At 45.1% G+C, this 20,397-nt stretch overlaps 1 protein-coding gene across 1 annotated transcript in view; it reads left to right on the forward strand.

Annotated features, from left to right (window-relative positions):
• LOC145355801 (uncharacterized) overlaps positions 1 to 20,397 on the forward strand; it is a 233,637-nt gene that overhangs the window by 71,053 nt on the left and 142,187 nt on the right. The window contains exons 3-5 of the mRNA XM_080208186.1: positions 597 to 750; positions 7,199 to 10,075; positions 12,343 to 12,507. Coding sequence (XP_080064312.1) covers positions 597 to 750; positions 7,199 to 10,075; positions 12,343 to 12,507 — 3,196 coding nt within the window. The remainder of the gene's footprint in view (positions 1 to 596; positions 751 to 7,198; positions 10,076 to 12,342; positions 12,508 to 20,397) is intronic.

Raw genomic sequence — 20,397 nt, forward strand, 5'->3', positions numbered from 1 at the left:
AGTAACTTCCTGTGCTAAAGGTCAGTGTGGTCAGTGAGATCCATGTTGGTGTGGGTCAGTGACTTCCTGTGCTAAAGGTCAGTGTGATCAGTGAGATCCATGTTGGTGTGGGTCAGTGACTTCCTGTGCTAAAGGTCAGTGTGATCAGTGAGATCCATGTTGGTGTGGGTCAGTAACTTCCTGTGCTAAAGGTCAGGGGTGGTCAGTGAGGTTCTTGTTGGCATGGCTCAGATTGGTGACTTCCTGTGTTAAAAGCCAGGTATAGTTGGCAAGATTCCTGTTGGCTTGGTTTGTGTTGGTTTGGTCAGGGGCATTCCATGCTTAAGGTCGAAGAGTTTCAAGAAGACTGCACTTTTCAGATGTGTTTTTGGATTTCTGGATAAAGGACCCTTGACCTGTAATAAGAAACTAAAACATCTGATCCCGATTTCCTCAAACATTTTACCACATTTCTGAATTAGCTATTTTTCAGTCAGGTAAAACTTGTCCTTTGTGTTCTACATTCTGAAGGGCTGTTTTCTCACAGATAAACATTTTGAGATTGAAAGCACGCTAAGTTAATTCATTTGTGCCTTCCTGAACAAACTTTCCAACAGGTTTGAGGCTCGAACAATTGACGATGAAAGTCATCATGAGAAGCAGATGGAAGTGGCTGTCTCTTCATCTCCAGTAGCCCGGATCTTGCAAAACACGAAAGAACAGGGAGAGAGGGAGAGTCCAGGAAAAGAAAATGAGGATAAAATTGATACGGTAATGACTTCTCATCCTTCATAACACGCTTGCTTTTCTTTTGACTGTTGCCTCAAAGTAAACCTCGCCTGTATGACTAAAACAAAAATCTTTACTTTGATGTAGACATAGGGTATTGATGCTGCCCAACCCTACTTTGAACAAAGAGGTTTATTTACATGCCAAAGCCATTTAGACTCGCCTGAAAGCCACAATTCAGTCTCAACAAACTTTACCAACAGAACCGAGAATCTCCTGAACAATTAGCAGCCAGTAACAATCCACAGCAATTTCTGCGGCATCGCTTGCCTAGATTAAATAAAATACTTCTATAAATATTCCAGTTAAAGCAGAAGATCTACTTGGTGACTCGATCTGATTAAATGTTAAGTCCATGAGCCTTGAAGACTGAGACAACGCAGGCAAAGCCTGATGATGTTTAGTAACCACAGCGTAATGTTATAGAAGAAGCAATTGACGCACTTCTGTTTCTAATGCTGAGAATATTGGTCACTTTTTGAATCTGTCATTTAAATAATGGATCTTGCACTTTCTGAACTGTGTATAGATGATTAGTTTTGCTCTTTAAATTGGAAGTATTAATTGAATTTAGGATCATCAATAATCCTCATTGCTAGACAAACATGGCTGGGTGTGAAATGATAGTCAAGTTAAGGGACGTATTTGATGGCTCAGTTGCTTGCACTCTGACCTCTGCATCACAGCTTCTGGCTCCAAATTCCACTCAGCACAGAGATCTACGCTGACGCCCCAGTGCATCGCTGAGGGAGTCCTGCACTGTCAGATGTGCTGTCTTTCAGATGTGATGCTAAACCAAGGCCCCATCTGCTCTCACAGGGTGAACATCAATGATGTCATGACACTACTTTGAAGATGAGCAGGGAAGTTCTCTCCCAGTATCCTGTCCAATATTCTTCCCTTGAACAGAGTCACTGAAAGCAGATTTATCCAGTTGTTATCACGTTGCTGTACAATGCTGGAAAATCTCAGCAGGTCTGACAGCATCTGTGAAGAGAGAATAGAGCTAATGTTTCGGGTCTGGATGACCATTCATCAGAATATACTGAAGAAAAGAGCAGTACTTCTTCAGAGATGGCATTTCCAGAAGAGAAGTGGCAATGAGTTAAGCATTAAGACAAATGTAAAATACTGCGGATACTTAAGGCTCATCCAGACGCAAAACATTGGCTCTATTCTCTCTCCACAGGGGCTGTCAGACCTGCTGAGATTTTCTAGCATTTTCTGTTTCTGTTTCCAGCATCCGCAGTATTTTGATCACATTGCTGTACCATGTTTCCAACATTACAATAATGGCTAACTTTATAAAAAACAGTACATAATAGGCTATAAAAGGCTTTTGGATGTTCTTCGGTCATGAACGGTTCAGGATAAATGTAAGCCTTTCTTCAGAAAACACATTTATCCTCAGCCTCCACTCCAAATAAATTGGATTTCTCATCTTGAAACCTTTTCAAACTTGAACTGTTGCCCACCTCCTGACCCACCTAGTGATCAATTGTTAAATCCATTCCACAGCGTGGAAGTGGATTAGAGACTGGAGCGGTGCAAAGTTCATCTGTGCTGTGTTAGTTGACAGGGCTGTGGTTGAAGAATTGCGATTTGTCATGGCGGCTACAGGCTGGGCGGGGGAAAGCTTTCTGTTTCCGAGAACAATCTGATGACCCCATTGGAGAGTGCTTGCAGAAGCGTTGGGTGAAGGTCAGATTGATTTGACTGTGATGTCTGCTAACAAGAATCGCCTAATTAAATCACTGATATATTAGCATCTTTAGCCCTGACAAAGGTCCCAATTACCAACCTATTTCTAGATCTCTTTAGCAGTGTGGGTTATAGCTTCCTGGGAAGTACTGTTACCCATTGTCCAGTCTCTTCCTCTCCGCATCCCTCCATCCCAAACATCCCGTCACAATAATGACACTGCAGCCTGATTTTCTTACTCGTTCGAAAGATGCAAGTGTTGCTGGCAAGGTGCCCAACTGCACATACGCCAGGCACAAGGTATCCTCCATAAAGTGTTATGAAAGAAAGGGAGAGATTATGGGGGTGATTCTAGCGGCGCAGCAGGCCAGGAGACGTTAGCGGAGGTCTTTGCGCATCACTCAGATGAAAATTTGTAGCACCATCAGCTCCGTGCCGGAAATCGGTGTAGAGCTGATTTAAATGTTAAAATTTGAATTGAAATGATATTAGCAGGTCTGGGAGTGAAGTCTCCAGGCCCACTAGCCTACCCCCTCCTCCCCTGTGGAGTGGCCTGACGCCACTGGAATGGATAGAGGCCATGGAGACAACCCCCCAAGCAGTTGGGGACAAGGCGAGGTGCCCTGGGCAGTACCAGCTTGGCAGTGCCATCCTGACCCCCTGGCACTGCCCAGGTGGCAAAGTGGCAGTGCCCTTGACACTACCCACCAGGCACTGGGCAGTGCCAAAGAGGCAGAGCCAGTGAGGGTAGGGCCTTTATGGGGCCGATCAGTGGGGGACGGGGGGATCCCACCGTCACTCCACAAATGGATTGGTGGCAGATGGAGGGAAGGGGGTGATCAGGGCTGGCCATCCAGGTGGGGTGGGATGTTGGGGGCTAAGGGCTGGTGGAGGGGAGGGAGGGATTTGCCCAGAGAGGTCAGGGGGCCAGCAATTGGAGGGGTGGGTGGGTGGGAGGGGTAGTAATGTGGGTCCGTGGGGCTGGCTAGCGATCGGGAGACAGGCAGTGCGGGGTCATAGCGCCAGTGCTGATCTTGGCACTGATAGCTCAGTGCAAGCTGACGGCCTCTCCAGTGGGAATATTCCCAGTCCCCTGATTTCCAGAGTGAATCTCGCTAGGGCACTCCACTGTGCTCAGAGTGTGGGAGATTCATTCTGAAAATCCCGCTTAAAAAAAAAGATGGGAGTTACTCCAGTTTTCACACAAATTCAGCATTTAGAATATTTTTTGGGAGAATCGCCCTCTATATCTCATTGTTGTGATTATTTAACATCATGTAAATGTTGAGAAAATTCAAAGTCTTGCATGGTGCACCATTGGAGTGTATCAGTTTTTGAAAGACTCAGCAGCATGTCATAATCACAGAATCCTACAGTGCAGAAACAGGCCATTCAGTCCATCAAGTCTACACTGACCACAATCCCACCCAGGCCCTATCCCCAAAACCCCTCATATTTATCCTGCTAATCTCGCTGCCACTAAGGGGAAGTTTAGCATGGCCAATCAACCTAACCTGCACATCTTTGAAACTGGAGGAAACTGGAGCACCCGGAGGAAACCCACACAGACATGGGGAGAATGTGAGGACTTTGTACAGACAGTGACCCAAGTCGGGAATCAAACCCGAGTTCCTGGCGCTGTGAGACAGCAGTGCTAACTACTGTGCCACCATGCAGGGTAAATACGTGGGGTTAAGGGGAAAAGGTGGGATTGTTGTCAGTGCAGACATGATGGGCTGAATGGCCTCCTGCACTGTAGGGATTCTGTGATTCTATGTATGGACAGTATGGTTATGATTCTGACTTTTCCAGTGGATTGCTGACACGTTCTCTCTAGGCTCTGATGGAATGGCTGTTTTGGTGAAAATACAAGTTGACTGTATTCTTTATCAACAATGCCCAATTCTCATTTGTATTCCCCAATATTTCACTGCTGCCCTTACACCCAACATGTGAATACAAAACTGCATGATCACACTGCTGCATTATAGTGTGCAGGTTTGAGATTAGATTAAATCACATTATTGGAGCACCAGGTCAATTGGGTTTTTCCCTCTTGTTGGTCCCGTTACCACCTGCCACAGGCCCAGTCAAACAGACATATCCTTCAGGATACAGCCTACTCAGTCAGTACTGGTGCTACCAAACCATTCTTGGTGATGAACATTGAAGTCCCCCACCCAGAGTACATTCTGTAGCCTCGCCGACCTTTGTGCTTTCCCCAAGTGGTGTTCAACATAGAGGAATACGGATTCATCAGCTGAGGGAGTGTGCTAGGTGGTAACCAGCAGGAGGTTTCCCACAGTTGACCTGATTCCATAAGATTTCATGGGGTCCGGACTCAATTTTGAGAACTCCCTCCTTATTGTATACCACCGTGCTACCACCTGTGCTGGCTGTGTACCTGTGGGGCGGAACATACTCAGTGATGGTGATGGTAGTGCTGTAAGGTACGAGTTGGTGAGAATTACTATATCAGTTTGTGGGACAGGTCTCCCAATTCTTGAGCAAACCTTTGGTAAGCAGGACTTTGCAGGTTTGGTTGTGCTGTTATATTTCCTTCCTTGAAGGGCATTAATGAACAAATGAGTTTTACAACAATTGATGATGGGTTCATGGCATTCATTTTAAAAAATTTATTAGTGTCACAAGTAGGTACACTCTGGGTACACTGTTTGGGTAACACTGAGGGAGAATTTAGCGTGGCCATTGCATCTGACCAGCATGTCTTTTGGATAGTGGGAGAAAACCAGAGCACCTGGAGGAAACTCATGGAGATCTGGGGAGAACTCTGCACAGACAGTGATCCAAGCCAGGAATCAAACCCAGGTCCCTGGAGCTAACCACTGTGCCGCCGTGCCGCTAGCTTTTAATTCCAAACTCAATCACTCCTCAATTTCTATATGCAGTGGGATACAAACCTAGTCTCATCACCATGTCCTCATTAATGAACTCTTTAAACCTATTATAATTCTGATGAATCCACATTGTTCCAACTCCAAGGCAGGCCTATCTATCCTCAGGTGTGCACAGAACTTACAACCTCCCAGGATTTGTATGGGGAATCACTGATTGACCTCCCTGTATAATTTGAACTCCCTGGAGATTCATAATTAACTTATCAGATGGAGCTCATATATCGAGTTGTGTATAAAGCAGGCCCCTGAGTGGGACCATTATTGCATTGTCCCAGTTGAGACCTGTTTGTGTTCACCACAGGTCTATGATTTTGTTTCACTTTATTTTGTGTAGAGTCAGAGGGGAGGAGGTTCAAGACAGAGGTAAGGAGAAGCTATTTCTTGCAAAGGGTTGTGACTCTATAAAATTCACTGCCCCAAAATGCAATGGATACAGAATCAATCAATGGATTCAAGAAAGAGATAGATAAATATTTGATCAAAAGGGATAAAGGGCTGTGGGGAAAAGGCAGGGAAGTAGAGTAAGGATGAGATAGAAATCAGCCATGATCATATAGAATGGCAGAGCAGGCTCGAAGGGTTGAATTGCCTATTCTCGCTCCTAAATCCTATATTGTGCAATAAAGCACTGTTCCTTTATAGGCAACTCCTGGAGTTATTATCACCCTTAATAAAAATATGCAAAGCTAGGGCTGGTGGGAAGGATGGGTAATATATCAGCATGGATTGAGGAAACAGGATAGGAAAACACGGTTCATTTTCAGATTGGCAAGCAGTCTTTACTGGAATTCACCAGGAATCAGTACTCGGGCCTCTGCTGTTTACAGTCTATTATCAATGACTTACATGATGGGATCAAGGTTATGTCCAAGTTTATTGTTGACACAAAGTTAAATAAAAAAGCTAGCCTGTGAGGAGAATGCAGAATGGGTACAAAAGGTTTTAGATAGGTTGGGTGGGTAAAGATGTCGCACAGAGACTTTGATGTGGAGAAACATGCTATCCACTGATAGGAAGAATTAAAAACAAGCAGGATACTTTTTAAATGTTTGTATTCAGAAGGATTTTGGTGTCCTTGTGGATAAATCACAAAGTTAGCTTAGAGGCTTAGCAAACAATTAGATAGCAAGTGTTGTGTTAACTTTAACAGTAACATAAGAACATAAGAAATAGGAGCAGGAGTAGGCCATCTAGCCCTTCGAGCCTGCCCCGCCATTCAATAAGATCATGGCTGATCTGAAGTGGCTCAGTTCCACTTTCCCACTCTCTCCCCACAACCCTTAATTCCCCTGTCTATCAAAAACCTATCAGTAAAGGGAATAGAGTCAGGCAGTAAAGAATTTTTACTGCAATTATAGAGGATCTTGGTGAAGACACACTGGGAAAACTGTTTACAATTTTGGTCTCTTTACCTTAGAGAGAATATATTTGCCTTGGAAAGTAATGCAATGAAGTTTGTATGAGGAGAGATTGAGTAGACTAGACCTATATTTCCTCGAGTTAAGGTGAGTTGGAGGTAAGCTAATTGAAGCTTTTTTTTAAATGGGTGTGACAGGGTGGATATGGGTCTCAATTTCTTCAACCAAGTAATTGCAGTGAAAAGCTGAGCCCCAGCGTAGACCCCTGGGGGAAGCCATTAGTCACACTCTGTCAACTGGAATATATCCCCATTGGCCCTGTCGCCTACCTCTGAATCAATTTGCTATCCAAGTCTGTAGGTTGCCTCCAATTCAATGCCGTCTCATTTTTGTTAATGGTCTCTAATGTGGAACTTTGTAAAATATTGAACTGCTCTTTCTATGTTTTTCCAGATGAGGAATGAACAGTTAAACTTGATGGACGCAGCCTGTGAATTTAGATGGACCAGACATCAATCGAAGAATGTGAGCAAAGCCTTTAATAACCCTGTCACCGATGAAAAAACCCACTCTGAGAAAAACAGCTGGCAATCCAGTTTCAGCAGGAGGAAGGAGGAGGAGATGAGGAGGCAGATAAATGACACTGGTCTGCCTGAGAGTGTGGCTCCAATGACTAGGGTAGGCACTGCAAGTTCAGTCACTACCTCGATGGGCCCTGACCTGTACATAAAAGCTGTCAGAGTTTCAGTTATTGAAAATGAGGTCCAGCGTCACAAGGTACCAGAGGTTACACATTCAGAAGATCCCTCACACTCCTGGTTTAATAAGGACAATAAATCAGAACACACTGTCCATTCTGGGCTGCTGAGTAACACTGCTACGAAAACCACAGCAGAGATGATGCATAGTTTTACACAGACTAATAAAACTAACCCTTTGGAGATTGAAGCTGCAGTCTCAGAGGAACAAAGTAAGACCTATTTCAGATTAGAAGAGGAAAGAGTTTCCAGGTCTTCAGTAAATGCTTCTCCTTCCTTAAAGGTCAGTGCTTCAAATGTTTCTGCTTTCCCAATCCGTACAAGCGATGGTAAAATTGAGACCTTGCAAGACGCAAGTGAAAGAGCAAGCAGTCGCTCCTTCCTTCCCCCATCTGAAGAGCAGGTCACAACTCACCGCACTCGCAAATCACATTCTGCCACGGATCAAGCAAAACTTCCAGAAAATGCAAAGAGACGTTGGAAACAGTCACTTGCAACCGAGAACAGCTCAATTCTCGAGGCACCATCAACGGTGCTAAGTTCTGAAGGTAAAGCTGTAGAGATGCCGAAAGCTATTCAAGATCAGCCATCACGTCCAGAGGTACAAAACACAGCCAGAGCGCAGCCGGCTAAAGATGGAAAGAAACAAGTGAAAGTGGCTCAGCTCCACTCCCACTGTAACACCGAAATGCTCTTCACTTCAAAAGGCAGCCCCAGAGATTTTGGTTTGAAAAAGGACAATGAAGCTGGCAACCAGGAACCCCTACCGTCTGCTGGGTCCATTGATGCGAAAGATTCAAAGGGCAGTGATGATATGGAGGAAAGACATAAAGAAGCAAAAGGGCTGATACAAGGTGAGGGAGCAATAGAATTCATCGGGAAGGTCAATCCAAAGGAAGGGAAGGAGAAGAGAAGGAAAAAAAAGTACTTGGAGCCCAACTCTACAGTCGCTGCAACAGATCACACCTCTGATTCTTCTGCAGGGACCAGTAATGTGAAACACGGATACACATCTGAGCTATTGCCAACTTCTGACTGTTGTACAGTTGCTCAATCGAAAGATGGCTTCGCTAGAGAGAACTCCAAAAGTCATCCTAAAGTTCTCACTCCAAACAAGCCTAAAACAACCCTCTTGTCTGATGAATTTCTTGACATGCCATGGACAAGCAGAGACGGTGATGTTTCCGAGGAAAGTCATGTAGCACCGACCATGAAACAGCCTAAAATGCCGGACTCTGAGAAGCCAAGAAAGAGCAAAGGCACAACGGCCCGGAACAGGCACACGATATTAGACCTTGATAGTCTGATGGTAGATTATATAAAAGAACTATCTAAAAGAAATGAAGAATCAAAGTCTTCTCTTTACCTTGATAAAATGGATAGCTGTCATTCCCGTACATGGCAAAAAGATTATGAAGAACATTTGTCCAAAAAGGTGATAAAATCTGTCGATCCAGACCCTGGGATACCATCTACTGCAGGTAAAAGCAAAGGTACATCTGAGATGCTGAGTAGAAAATATTTGCATCATCATAGTGTCCTAGACCTAGATGCATTGATGGTTGAACGTAGAAAGCAAATGCCAGAACGTGTGACCATTGGCCCAATGGCCATCAGTTCAAAGGTTGCTGTTGGAATGTCTCCGACTGGGAAAGTTCAGAAGAGTTCATCGTTTGCCTCACATGACGCGAAAACCTATCAGAAAAATGGTCAAATAAAGGCACATGGCAGTGAAGAATTGGAAAGAGATCCCTGTGAGAGTGCATCTTCTGATGTAAAGAGGCGGTTCCAGGATGAGAAAAGAAAAGGCCGCTCGTTCTCAGCGTGTATTGTACACGATGAGCTGGGAAAGTGCGATCTTCGTTCGAATGAACAGAAGTCGGAGCGAATCAGTGAAGTGGACACTTTGACTGACACGCCCGCCATCTTAAACAGGCGATCCAAGCATGACAAAAAGAAAAGCAGACCACTCTCGGTCTATACAGAGCGCGGAGATTTGGAACAACCCGAGCTTCACACAAGTGGACAAAACGCTGCTCTTAGAGAGAAGGGAAAACCCAGAGAGGATGATGACCTGAGGCCGAGACATCGAAGGAACAGGAGCGAAGAAAGAAAATCAAAAATATCTCCTGCTGAGGCAGGCAGTTCAACCCAAGCATTTGATGGTCAAACAGACTATTTGAGCAGTTCGAGGAGGCCAGTTCACCGCAGTTCACCACACCTTGTAATAGAGAAGGAGAATGAAGTTGAGATGTCGGTTGATGACATTGTGTTTGCAAAAGTGGAGCACAGATCACCAGGCCATAGGGAGGAGTCTGACCAGAAATCTCCTTGGGTCATGGATGAGTGTTGGAAAGATCTAAACCAATTTGTGGTGGAGCCTAAGAAGTTAAGGCCCTTGGAAATTCGCAGGAAAACACAAAAGGAAGTCGAAGGTGTGATTATGAATCCAGAAGGAACATCAGACTCCGGGAATCATGAAGGAAGAAAGAGGTACTCTACTGAAGAAGGTCAAAGCCGACTCACTGAAAATCTGGTACACGCAATGTTGTCAAAGGCAGAGAATAAGACGGTAAGCATATTGACTGATGCACTTACAAAAATAATGATCTATGCAAAGCACGCAGTTAACCCCAATACTGTAATCAGTTGAGAGGCAATTTGAGAGACAGGAGGATAGAGAAATTGGGCAAAAGGGCAGGGATGCAGAGGGTAATATTTTAACATGATTGGCAAAAGAAGCAATGGTGACATGAGGAAGGGCTTTGTTATGCAGCAACCACAGCAGCTACTGGAGTTTGAGTTCAGTTAATAAATCTGAAATCGAAAACGTTATCCTGACATCCAAGAATATGGGACAAGTGCAGGAAAATGGGATTAGCATGCCTTTAGTGGTAGCTATTGTCAGTGCAGAGTTGATGGACTGAAGGGCCTTTTCTGCGCTGTCTGACCGTGGGATTTTCCGGATGCTCACCCCAAAACCTGGAAATTCCAACCGAGGTCAGGAAAACCTTACAACCGCTTATTTTCAGAGCAAGGTGCAAACACAGTTCCCCTCACTCTGCCTTTCTTTCTCCCTTCCCCCCACTCTTCACTCGCCCTCCCTCTTCCCTCTATTTCCCTCACTTTACCCTTCTTCCACTGTCTAGTCCTATCCCGCTCCATCTCCCTCCTTTCCTCATTTCCAACTGCCCCATTGAGGTAGTCTCCCTTTCCAATTGGTTCCTAAATTGGTTCCTTTACCTCTCATCTCTAACTGAACTCATTTCTAACCAAAAACCTTCAACCTGATCTTGACCATCCATGTGCAAAGCCGTGGAACATCAACTGGTTGTTCATGAATATCACATTACTAACTTTTTATGAATGAATGTTGTTTTTGGTAACCTGGGATAAACACAATAAATGCTGTTATCCTGACCTTTCACACCGCTTGCAAGAAGATTTATTATGTATGTGTCCATCTGCTTGTTTGTCACTTAGTGTGTGTGTTTGTGTGTGTGCCCCTGTGTCTTTGCAAGCCTCTGTGTAACTTTGCGTGTCTCTATGTGTCTATGCGTGTCTGCATCTCCTTGTATCTGCCTCCCTGTCTCTGTGCATGTGTGTCTTTCTCTGTCTCTGTGTGTATATGTGTGTGTATATGTGTCTCTGTTTGTGTATATGTGTGTGCCTATCACTATGTGCCTGTCTGTGTGTGTGTGTGTGTATGTGTGTGAATGTGTCTCTGCATATGTATGTGTATGCTTGTCTTTGTGTGTGTGTGTGTTTGTATCTGTCAGTGTGTTTTTGTGTGTGTTTGTGTGTGTGTGTTTCTCTGTGTGTATTTCTCAGTGTGTGTGTTTTTCTGTGTGTGTGTGTGGGTGTGTGTATGTGTGTGAGAGTGTGTGTTTTTTATGTGTGTGTGTATGTGTGTGGCGTATGTGTGTGTGTGTGTGTAAGTGTGTGTTTTTTCTGTGTACGGGTGTGTGTATGTGTGTGAGAGTGTGTGTTTTTTATGTGTGTGTGTATGTGTGTGGCGTATGTGTGTGTGTGTGTGTAAGTGTGTGTTTTTTCTGTGTACGGGTGTGTGTATGTGTGTGAGAGTGTGTGTTTTTTATGTGTGTGTGTATGTGTGTGGCGTATGTGTGTGTGTGTGTGTAAGTGTGTGTTTTTTATGTGTGTGTGTATGTGTGTGGCGTATGTGTGTGTGTGTGTATGTGTGTGGCGTATGTGTGTGTGTGTGTGTAAGTGTGTGTTTTTTCTGTGTACGGGTGTGTGTATGTGTGTGAGAGTGTGTGTTTTTCTATGTGTGTGTGTCACATCAACATGTACCTGAATTTTGGGTTAGTCTTTTTGTTTCCCTGTTGCTGGAAGCAATAGTACCCTCTAGTGGTAAAAGCCTGAGGGGTTTACAGACTCAAACATGCTTCAATATCTCTGTTTCTGTTACCCAGGTTTGTTGCCTGAACTGTGTCAATGGAAGAGCCCCAGGGTGGCTGCTGGGTGCAGAATGAGCTTTTATCCAAGAATGGCATTCTCAATTTATTTTCCCCCATTTCCCCCCATCCCCACGGCAGAGATGCAACATCCTCCCCTTTCAGTATGATAGAGGTTAGAAACTGGTGGCTCAAACATGTCTTTTTTGATTGCGGGACTCTACGTGTCAGTGCGGCACTAACCTGAGATTCTGACTTTAGGGCCTGTGACAAGCAACCAATGGGAGTAGAAGGGAATCTGGCTGATTTTCTATCTGCTCCCTTGGGGAGAGGTCCTGCTCACTCATCAGGGTTTGCCAGAAATTGGGCAGTATGAACAGGGAGTTCCTTCAGCCCCTTATTCCAGCTTCTTTGTCCACGGCAGGATTTGCACTGCGCGGAAAGGGAGCTAACTCCAGACCTCCCCAGCAAGATTCAGAGGAAAATCGGAAATATGATTCAGTCAGCCTCAAAGACCAAGAAACAAAATGAGATGAAAGTGCATTCCAGGCGCAGCACTGAGCAGGAGAAAAGCCAGGAGCTCAGAGCGGTAAGGAAACTGAACTACTTCTCATGTTGGCTGTGATACTGTCACAATGAACCATGCTGTTGGTGCCAGTGATGTGGGTGAGGATGTACATTCTGCTCTCTGATACACTGTGATCAGGAACGTTCCCCTGTTGTTAGTACAGATAGTGGGGTTGTGTCGGTGATGATGGAGCGTGCTGCTCGAGGCTAATGATGTTGGTTAGATGGGGGGACACCCCATTGGGCTGATAGCATTGACATTGAGGAGGACGGGCGGCCTGCTGTCTGGGCAGATGTTGCTGACAACAGGAGCTGTGCTGCCTGGACTGGTGATATTAATGTTGATGCAGGCTGCCGCTGTGTTCTCAGAGTAAAAGGTTACTCATGTCAATGAGGGTGGACATACTGTTCTCAAAGCTGGTGATCTTGATGTTATGGAGTATTGGGTATCTAATCCTGATTGAATTTATTTATGTGCAGTGTTGATTTGTTTTTTTGTTTGGGAATCAAAGTTCCTGCTGCCGTGGTCAAGGTTCCATGAATTCTGTTTGGTCTCCAGTACCTGAATGTTGTGACTGTTGATCTGGCTCTTAACAATTAAAAGTTGGCTGGTTTGATGGTCTCACAGCAGAATGTAACCTATATCGTCTTTACCCAATGTCCAACCACTCACACTTCAGACCAAGGCGCAGATGGAGGGATCAGAACTGATGTTTCCCCTTCTCCCACCAGAATCAACTTGCAGCGGCCTGGCTGAGATCCGCCAATTCTCACAAACTGAGCATCTCACCTGAAACATTGTTTGTGTGCATGGGTTTCCGGTCACTGAACTCACTCAAGTACTGCAGAGCCCAGTGTGTGGCTAATGAACATTTAACATATGGCATCAGACCAGTTGTACAGTCAGGAGCAGGAACCCCAGCCCTCACTACCATCCCGAAACAAGAAGCGCTGTTACCGCCTGTACTGCCCTTTCTGCTGCCCCCTATGATATTGTGCAGTTTCTTTATCTTGGTAACACAATGTGGAAAAGTGCATGTTAGTTACAGACAGGATCGGGAGGGCTTTGTGTCTCTCTGGTGGGACAGCCTGATAATACAACTACATAAAGGATAGAACGTGAAGGAGATACCAAAAGATCAACAGGTGCTGGTGGACAGTGCAATGTGGAAACAGGCAAGAAATCTCTGTTTCTAGGAGAGAAAGTTAGCCAGCAGGGAAAAATCTTCTCTGGTACCTGCTGCTCTTCGCAACTGGCATCACTTCAGGAATCAGAAAATATTTTGGAAACTGGTCTCCAGTCATTGTTGCACAGAGATCGCAATAATTCACACTTGTACACAGTCCCTGAGAAAGGTCAGGCCTCATTGTTGTATGTAAAGCTTTGTGGATTTAGGCTCAAAATAAGTCCTTAATACTGTATTAGCATTTAGCATTTGCAGCCCTCCTGAGTGCTTGGTGAGTTAAGAGCTGGCACTGATACAAAATACAAGTATTTGCATCCACCTCCATGTCTGGAGGCGGGGGGAGGACATTTTATATCCTCACTCCCTCTCTGGCTTCTTGATACGATTAACAAATGGAGAAATTCTGAGTTACAGTTTATGTGTGTGCAGTTCAACAGCAATTGTCTTTATAGATTCAATGAGTTCTATTAAATGGCTTTTGGAGGGTGATGGTTTAAATAAAGAACAGAGACTGTATATAATATTGGCCGTGGTGATATCTGAAATGTACGTGGGTCATCGATCGGATAACGAATCGGGAAACTAATTGTGATCCTCTTTCCACATTCAAAATCGCTGCCAGCACACTTTGGTGAAGAGTCCGCATGCTGCAAAATGTTGTGCTTTGGTTTGTAGAAAGGTTTTAACATCAGTGTAAGCTTATTGAGTCCTCAGGAACTGAAGGCACAGTGTACTTACTACATGTGACACTTTCCATGTTGAATATATTTGCAGACTGCAAGTAAAGTACTGTTTTTGCTCTCTCTTCATTTTAACCCTGCCATTAGTCCTGTCACAAGTTTAGCTGTAATATTGCTGGATATGAGACTTGTTTGCACCTCCATGAACAATCAAAGCTGGTCTCTTAATCGATGGGTTCAGGTAATTCCTGTGGAGAACAACAGATGCAGGGGAGTTGGCGGTGAGATCATTGCTTTTTAAAGGTGACAAGGAGAGAGCATGCGTCTGAGCCAGTGATTAGACAATAAACAGTGATATCGATTTTCTAACTCGTCCGTGGTGCCTGAACAAGTGAGTTCTGAACGTGTGGTTTATGTTGTGTAAATTTCTGTCCTATATATTGTATACCATTTTTGTAGCAGTTCTCTTTGGAATACAGGTTGTTGGCAGCTACTGTGTGGTGTGAATAGTGATGTCTTGCTGCTGCCCTCCAGCATGTTTCGGAGTGGATTATAGTTAATGCCGAGCACTGCTGCCTCACAGAGCCAGGGACCCGGGTTCAATTCCAGCCTTAGGTGACTGTCTATCTGAGCGGAGTTTGCATGTTTTCCCCGTGTCTGCGTGGGTTTCCTCCGGCTGCTCCAGTTTCCTCCCACACTCCAAAGGTGTGCTGGTCAGATGGATTGACCATGCTGAATTGCCCCTTAGTGTGAGGGAGATTTGCAGGGTAAATAAGTGGGTCTATGGGGATAGAACTTGGGTGGGATTGTTGTCGGTACATATCTTGTGGGCTGAATGGCCTCCTGCACTGCAGGGATTCTCTGATTCTAGTTTGGAGGCTGGAACTGCATGAGTGAGCTAAAGGGGGAGGAAACGAAACTAGCTAACGACCTTTTTTATTGAATATTCCATTAATATCTGATCTTGCATCAATGTCCCAAAGCTAATTGTGACTTAGAAAAGGGATATTCAAACTCCCACCCCGATTCCTCATTTATACTTTGTCTTATTATTCGCTGACTTGTCCTGTGCGAACGTATTAATATTTGGAGACACTGGAAGGAGCTGTTTTGGCTGCTTGATATACGGAACATGAAATTAGTGCCTGCAAAATGAGAGATTTGCAAGATAATGGAACAGACCTTTAAACTTTCTGTACAACCTCCCAGGATCCATTAAATTATCAGCTTGGACAACCCCTAATCCCTGGAGGAAGCAATCACCAGTGATTCCTACTCGAAACGCGCTGCAATGGATTGAGAAAAAATAATTCCTGACAGCAAGTCTCAGCAACCCTGAGAGGGCAAGCATTAAACCTGTTGGTTTAACCTGATTGTTGTTGTTTTATTTTGGATGGTGCAATGCACTTTCTTACCAGTAGATGGCAGCATGATACACAGGACAGTCAGATCATGGTTCTATTCAACTAGTTTGTGGGAGTGGTTCAGCTTCAATTAAATATATCAGTGCCTCCAGTGCTAACTTATCCTTATTGCTGAAATAAATGGCCACTGTCATGTTCAATTCCTCTGAGGCCTCACCCTACTTCTCTCTGCAACCTCCAGGAACTCTGAATTTCTCCAGTGAAGGCACCTTGTATATCCCCGATTTCCTTCAACATTTTTAGGCTCTGTGACTCAAATCTTGGAATTCCCTCCCTAAACTCTTTGCCTTTCTTTCTCTGTCTCTCTCTCCTTCCTTTAAGACACTGATTAAAGCCTATAAGTTTTGCAGGAGGAGGCCATTCAGCCCTTGGGGTTGTTGTAGTGGGAGACCTTAATTTTCTTCAGTTGAAATAATAGGGTTGCTGTAGTAGGAGATTACTAATTTTCCTCATATTGACTGGAAATCCATTAGGACCTAAGGGTCTGGATTGTGAAAATTTGTTAAGTGTATCCAGGGAGGCTTTTTGGAACAATATATGGATAGTCTGACTAGAGAGAGGCTATCCTGAATCTAGTACGGGAGAGAACGGAGTTGAGGAGGAACTTCTTCACTCAAAGGGTGGTGAATCTCTGGAATTCTCTGCCCGTTGAAGTGGTGGAGGCTGCCTCGCTAAATATTTTTAAGAAGCGGGTTGATGGGTTCTTGATAAGAGAGGGGATTAAGGGTTATGGGGAGAGGGCGGGAAAGTGGAACTGAGCTACAACAGATCAGCCATGATCTTATTGAATGGCGGGGCAGGCTCGAAGGGCTAGATGGCCTACTCCTGCTCCTATTTCTTATGTTCTTATGTTCTTATGTTCTTATGAGCTTGGCCAGGTCATCAAAGTTGCAGTGGAGGAATGTGTGTGGTGAACAGTGACCACAATTCCGTTTGTTTTGGATACTGATGGAAAAGGATGAGTGTTGTCCTAGGGTTAAGGTGCTAAATTGGGGGAAGGCCAACTACAACCAGATTAGGCAGGATTTGGAGGCTGTTGTATGGGAGAGGATGTTTGAGGGTAAATCCACATCTGGCATGTGGGAGTCTTTTAAGGAGCAGTTGATCGGAGTGCAGGACAGCCATATGCCAATGGAAAGGAAGAACAGGAAAGGCAGGATTCGGGAATTGTGGATGACCAGAGGAATTGTGAATCTAGTCAAAAAGAAAAAGGATGCATACATGAAGTTTAGGCAACTAAAAACAAATGAAGCATTTGAAGAATACAGGGAAAGTAGAAAAGAGCTCAAACAGGGAGTTAGGAGGGCAAGAAGGGGTCATGAAATGTCTTTGGTAGATAGGATTAAGGAGAATCCCAAGGTATTTTAAACATATATTAGGAACAAGAGGGTAGTTAGAGAAAGAATTGATCCACTCAAGGACAAAGGAGGTAAATTATGTGTAGAACCAAAGGAAGTGGGTGAGATCCTTAATGAGTACTTTGGATCGATTTTCACAAAGGAGAGTGACACGTCAATTGATGGTGATAGAGGGGTATGTGTAAACCCTGTAGCACAAGTCATCATTGCAAGAGAGGAAGTGTTGGGTAAATTAAAAAGCATTAAGGTAGACAAATCCCCAGAGCCAGATGGCATCTATCCCAGATTACTGAGGGAGACAAGAGATGAAATTGCTGGGCCCCTGACAGAAATGTTAGTTTCTTCATTGGCCACTGGTGAGGTCCCAGAGGATTGGAGGATGGCCCATGTTGTCCCGTTATTTAAAAAGGGTAGCAAGGATAACCAGGTAATTATAGACCTGTAAGCTTGACATCAGTGATGGTGAAATTGTTGGTAAAGATTCTTACACATTCAACATTTGGAACTGAGTGGTCTTGTTAGCAACAGACAGCAAGGTTTTGTATGAGAGAGGTCATGTCTCACGATTCTAACTGAGTATTTTGAGAAGGTGACAAAAATGATTGATGAGAGAAGGCCTACAAGGACTTCAGTAAAACATTTGACAAGACACCTCATGGCAGGTTGGTGCAAAAGATTAAATCTCATGGGATCAGGGGTGAACTAGCAAGATGGATTCAGAACTGGCTTGGCCATAGGACAGTAAAAAGTCTGACAACACCAGGTTTTAGTCCAACCTATTTATTTGATAATATACTCACAAGCTTTCGGGTTAGCCCCTTCGTCAGGTGAATGGAGAGTTCTGGCCTCAGACAGAGCATATAAAGCACAGACAGTTTAGAGATTACTGATTAGAATGCGAATCCTTACACCTAACCTGCTGTTCAAGACCTGAAGTGGCTGATAATGTGAGTGGAAGGAGCACTGATCACAGTTTAAAGAGATGTGTATTGTCTCCAGACAGTACAGTAAGTGAGGTTTTGCAAACCCAGGCAAGTCACAGGGGTTACAGATAGTGCGACATGAACCCAAGATCCCTGTTGAGACCGTCCTCATGTGTGCGGAACTTGGCTATCAGTCTCTGTTCAGCGACTCTGCGCTGTCGTGTGTCGTGTAGGCCGCCTTGGAGAATGCTTACCCGAAGGTCAGAGGCTGAATGCCCGTGACCACTGAAGTGTTCGCCAACAGGAAGGGAACAGTCTTGCCTGGTGACTGTCGAGCGATGTTCATTCATCCGTTGTCATAGCGTCTGCATGGTCTCCCCAATGTACCATGCTTCGGGACATCCTTTCTTGCAACGTATCAGGTAGACAATGTTGGCCGAGTTGCAAGAGTATTTACCATGTACCTGGTGGACGGTATTCTCACGTGTGATGATGGTATCCATGTCGATGATCCGGCATGTCTTGCAGAGGTTGCTGTGACAGGGTTGTGTGGTATTGTGGTCACTGTTCTCCTGAAGGCTGGGTAGTTTGCTGCGAACAATGGTCTGTTTGAGGTTGTGTGGTTGTCTGAAAGCAAGAAGTGGGGGTGTGGGGATAGCCCTGGCGAGATGTTCGTCTTCATCAATGATATGTTGAAGACTCCGGAGAAGATGTCGTAGCTTCTCCGCTCCGGGGAAGTACTGGACGACGAAGGGTACTCTGTCCACTGTGTCCTGTGTTGCCTTCTGAGGAGATCGGTGCGGTTTTTCGCTGTGGCGCATCGGAACTGCCGATCTATGAGTCGAGCACCATATCCTGTTCTTATGAGGGCATCTTTCAGGGTCTGGAGGTGTCTGTCACGATCCTCCTCATCTGAGCAAATCCTGTGTATACGGAGGGCTTGTCCATAGGGAATGGCTTCTTTAACATGTTTAGGGTGGAAACTGGAGAAGTGGAGCATTGTGAGATTGTCTGTGGGCTTGCGGTACAGTGAGGTGCTGAGGTGACCGTCCTTAATGGAGATGCGTGTGTCCAAGAATGCAACTGATTCTGGGGAATAGTCCATGGTGAGTCTGATGGTGGGGTGGAATTTGTTGATATCATCATATAGTTGTTTCAGTGATTGTTCACCATGAGGCCAAAGGAAGAAAATGTCATCGATGTATCTAGTGTATAGCATTGGTTGAAGATTCTGTGCAGTGAAGAAGTCTTGTTCGAACCTGTGCATGAAGATGTTGGCATATTGAGGTGCAAATTTGGTCCCCATGGCTGTTCCATGTGTCTGGATGAAAAACTGGTTGTTGAAGGTGAAGACATTGTGGTCCAGGATAAAGCGGATGAGTTGTAAAATTGCATCTGGAAACTGGCAGTTGTCAGCATTGAGTACTGAGGCAGTCGCAGCAATGCCATCGTTGTGGGGGATGTTGGTGTAGAGCGCTGAGACATCCATTGTGACGAGGAGTGTCCCTGGTTCAACTGCTCCGTGTGTGCTGAGTTTCAGTAGAAAGTCCGTAGTGTCGTGACAAAAGCTGGGGGTTCTTTGTACAATGGGTTTCAGGATGCCCTCGACGTAGCCGGAGAGGTTCTCACACAGAGTTCCATTGCCCGATACGATGGGACGGCCAGGTGTGTTTGCCTTGTGTATCTTTGGGAGGCAGTAGAGATCTCCAATGCGGGGAGTACGTGGAATGAGAGCACGGAGGGTGCTCTGAAGGTCCGGATCAAAGGTCTTGATCAGATTGTTGAGTTGACGAGTGTGTTCTTTGGTCGGATCTGTGGGTAATTGTCTGTAGTGTTCCTCATTGTTTAGTTGTCGGTACACTTCTTTACAGTAATCCGTTCTGTTCAGTATGACGATGGCCCCTCCTTTGTCTGCTGGTTTGATGACAATGTTGCGGTTTGTCTTGAGAGCGTGGATGGCGTTGCGTTGTGCTTGGGTGATGTTCGGGGCTGTCTTGTGAGTGCGGCTGATGAATCTGGTGTTAACGCACCTCCTGATGGTTTGGGCATACAAGTCTAGTCGAGGGCAGCGGCCTTCCGGAGGAGTCCAATTGGATTCCTTCCTCTTAGGCTGTTGCACTGCGGATCTCTCTGTCGGCTGTTCTGGTTCATCGACTGTCTCATTGTGTTCGTTGCTGGCCTCTTGGGGTTTGTGGAAAAACTCCCGCAGCCTCATTCGCCTGATGAATTCCTCTGTGTCCGCTGCGAGACCGATGGGGTCCATTTTGGTGGTGGGGCAGAAATTGAGCCCTCGGCTGAGAACTTCGATTTCATCTGGTTGAAGTGTGTAGTCCAACAAGT

The sequence above is a fragment of the Carcharhinus amblyrhynchos genome, chromosome 20 (genome assembly GCF_965287045.1).
Source record: "Carcharhinus amblyrhynchos chromosome 20, sCarAmb.v2.hapA, whole genome shotgun sequence".
Taxonomy (NCBI): Eukaryota; Metazoa; Chordata; class Chondrichthyes; order Carcharhiniformes; family Carcharhinidae; genus Carcharhinus; species Carcharhinus amblyrhynchos.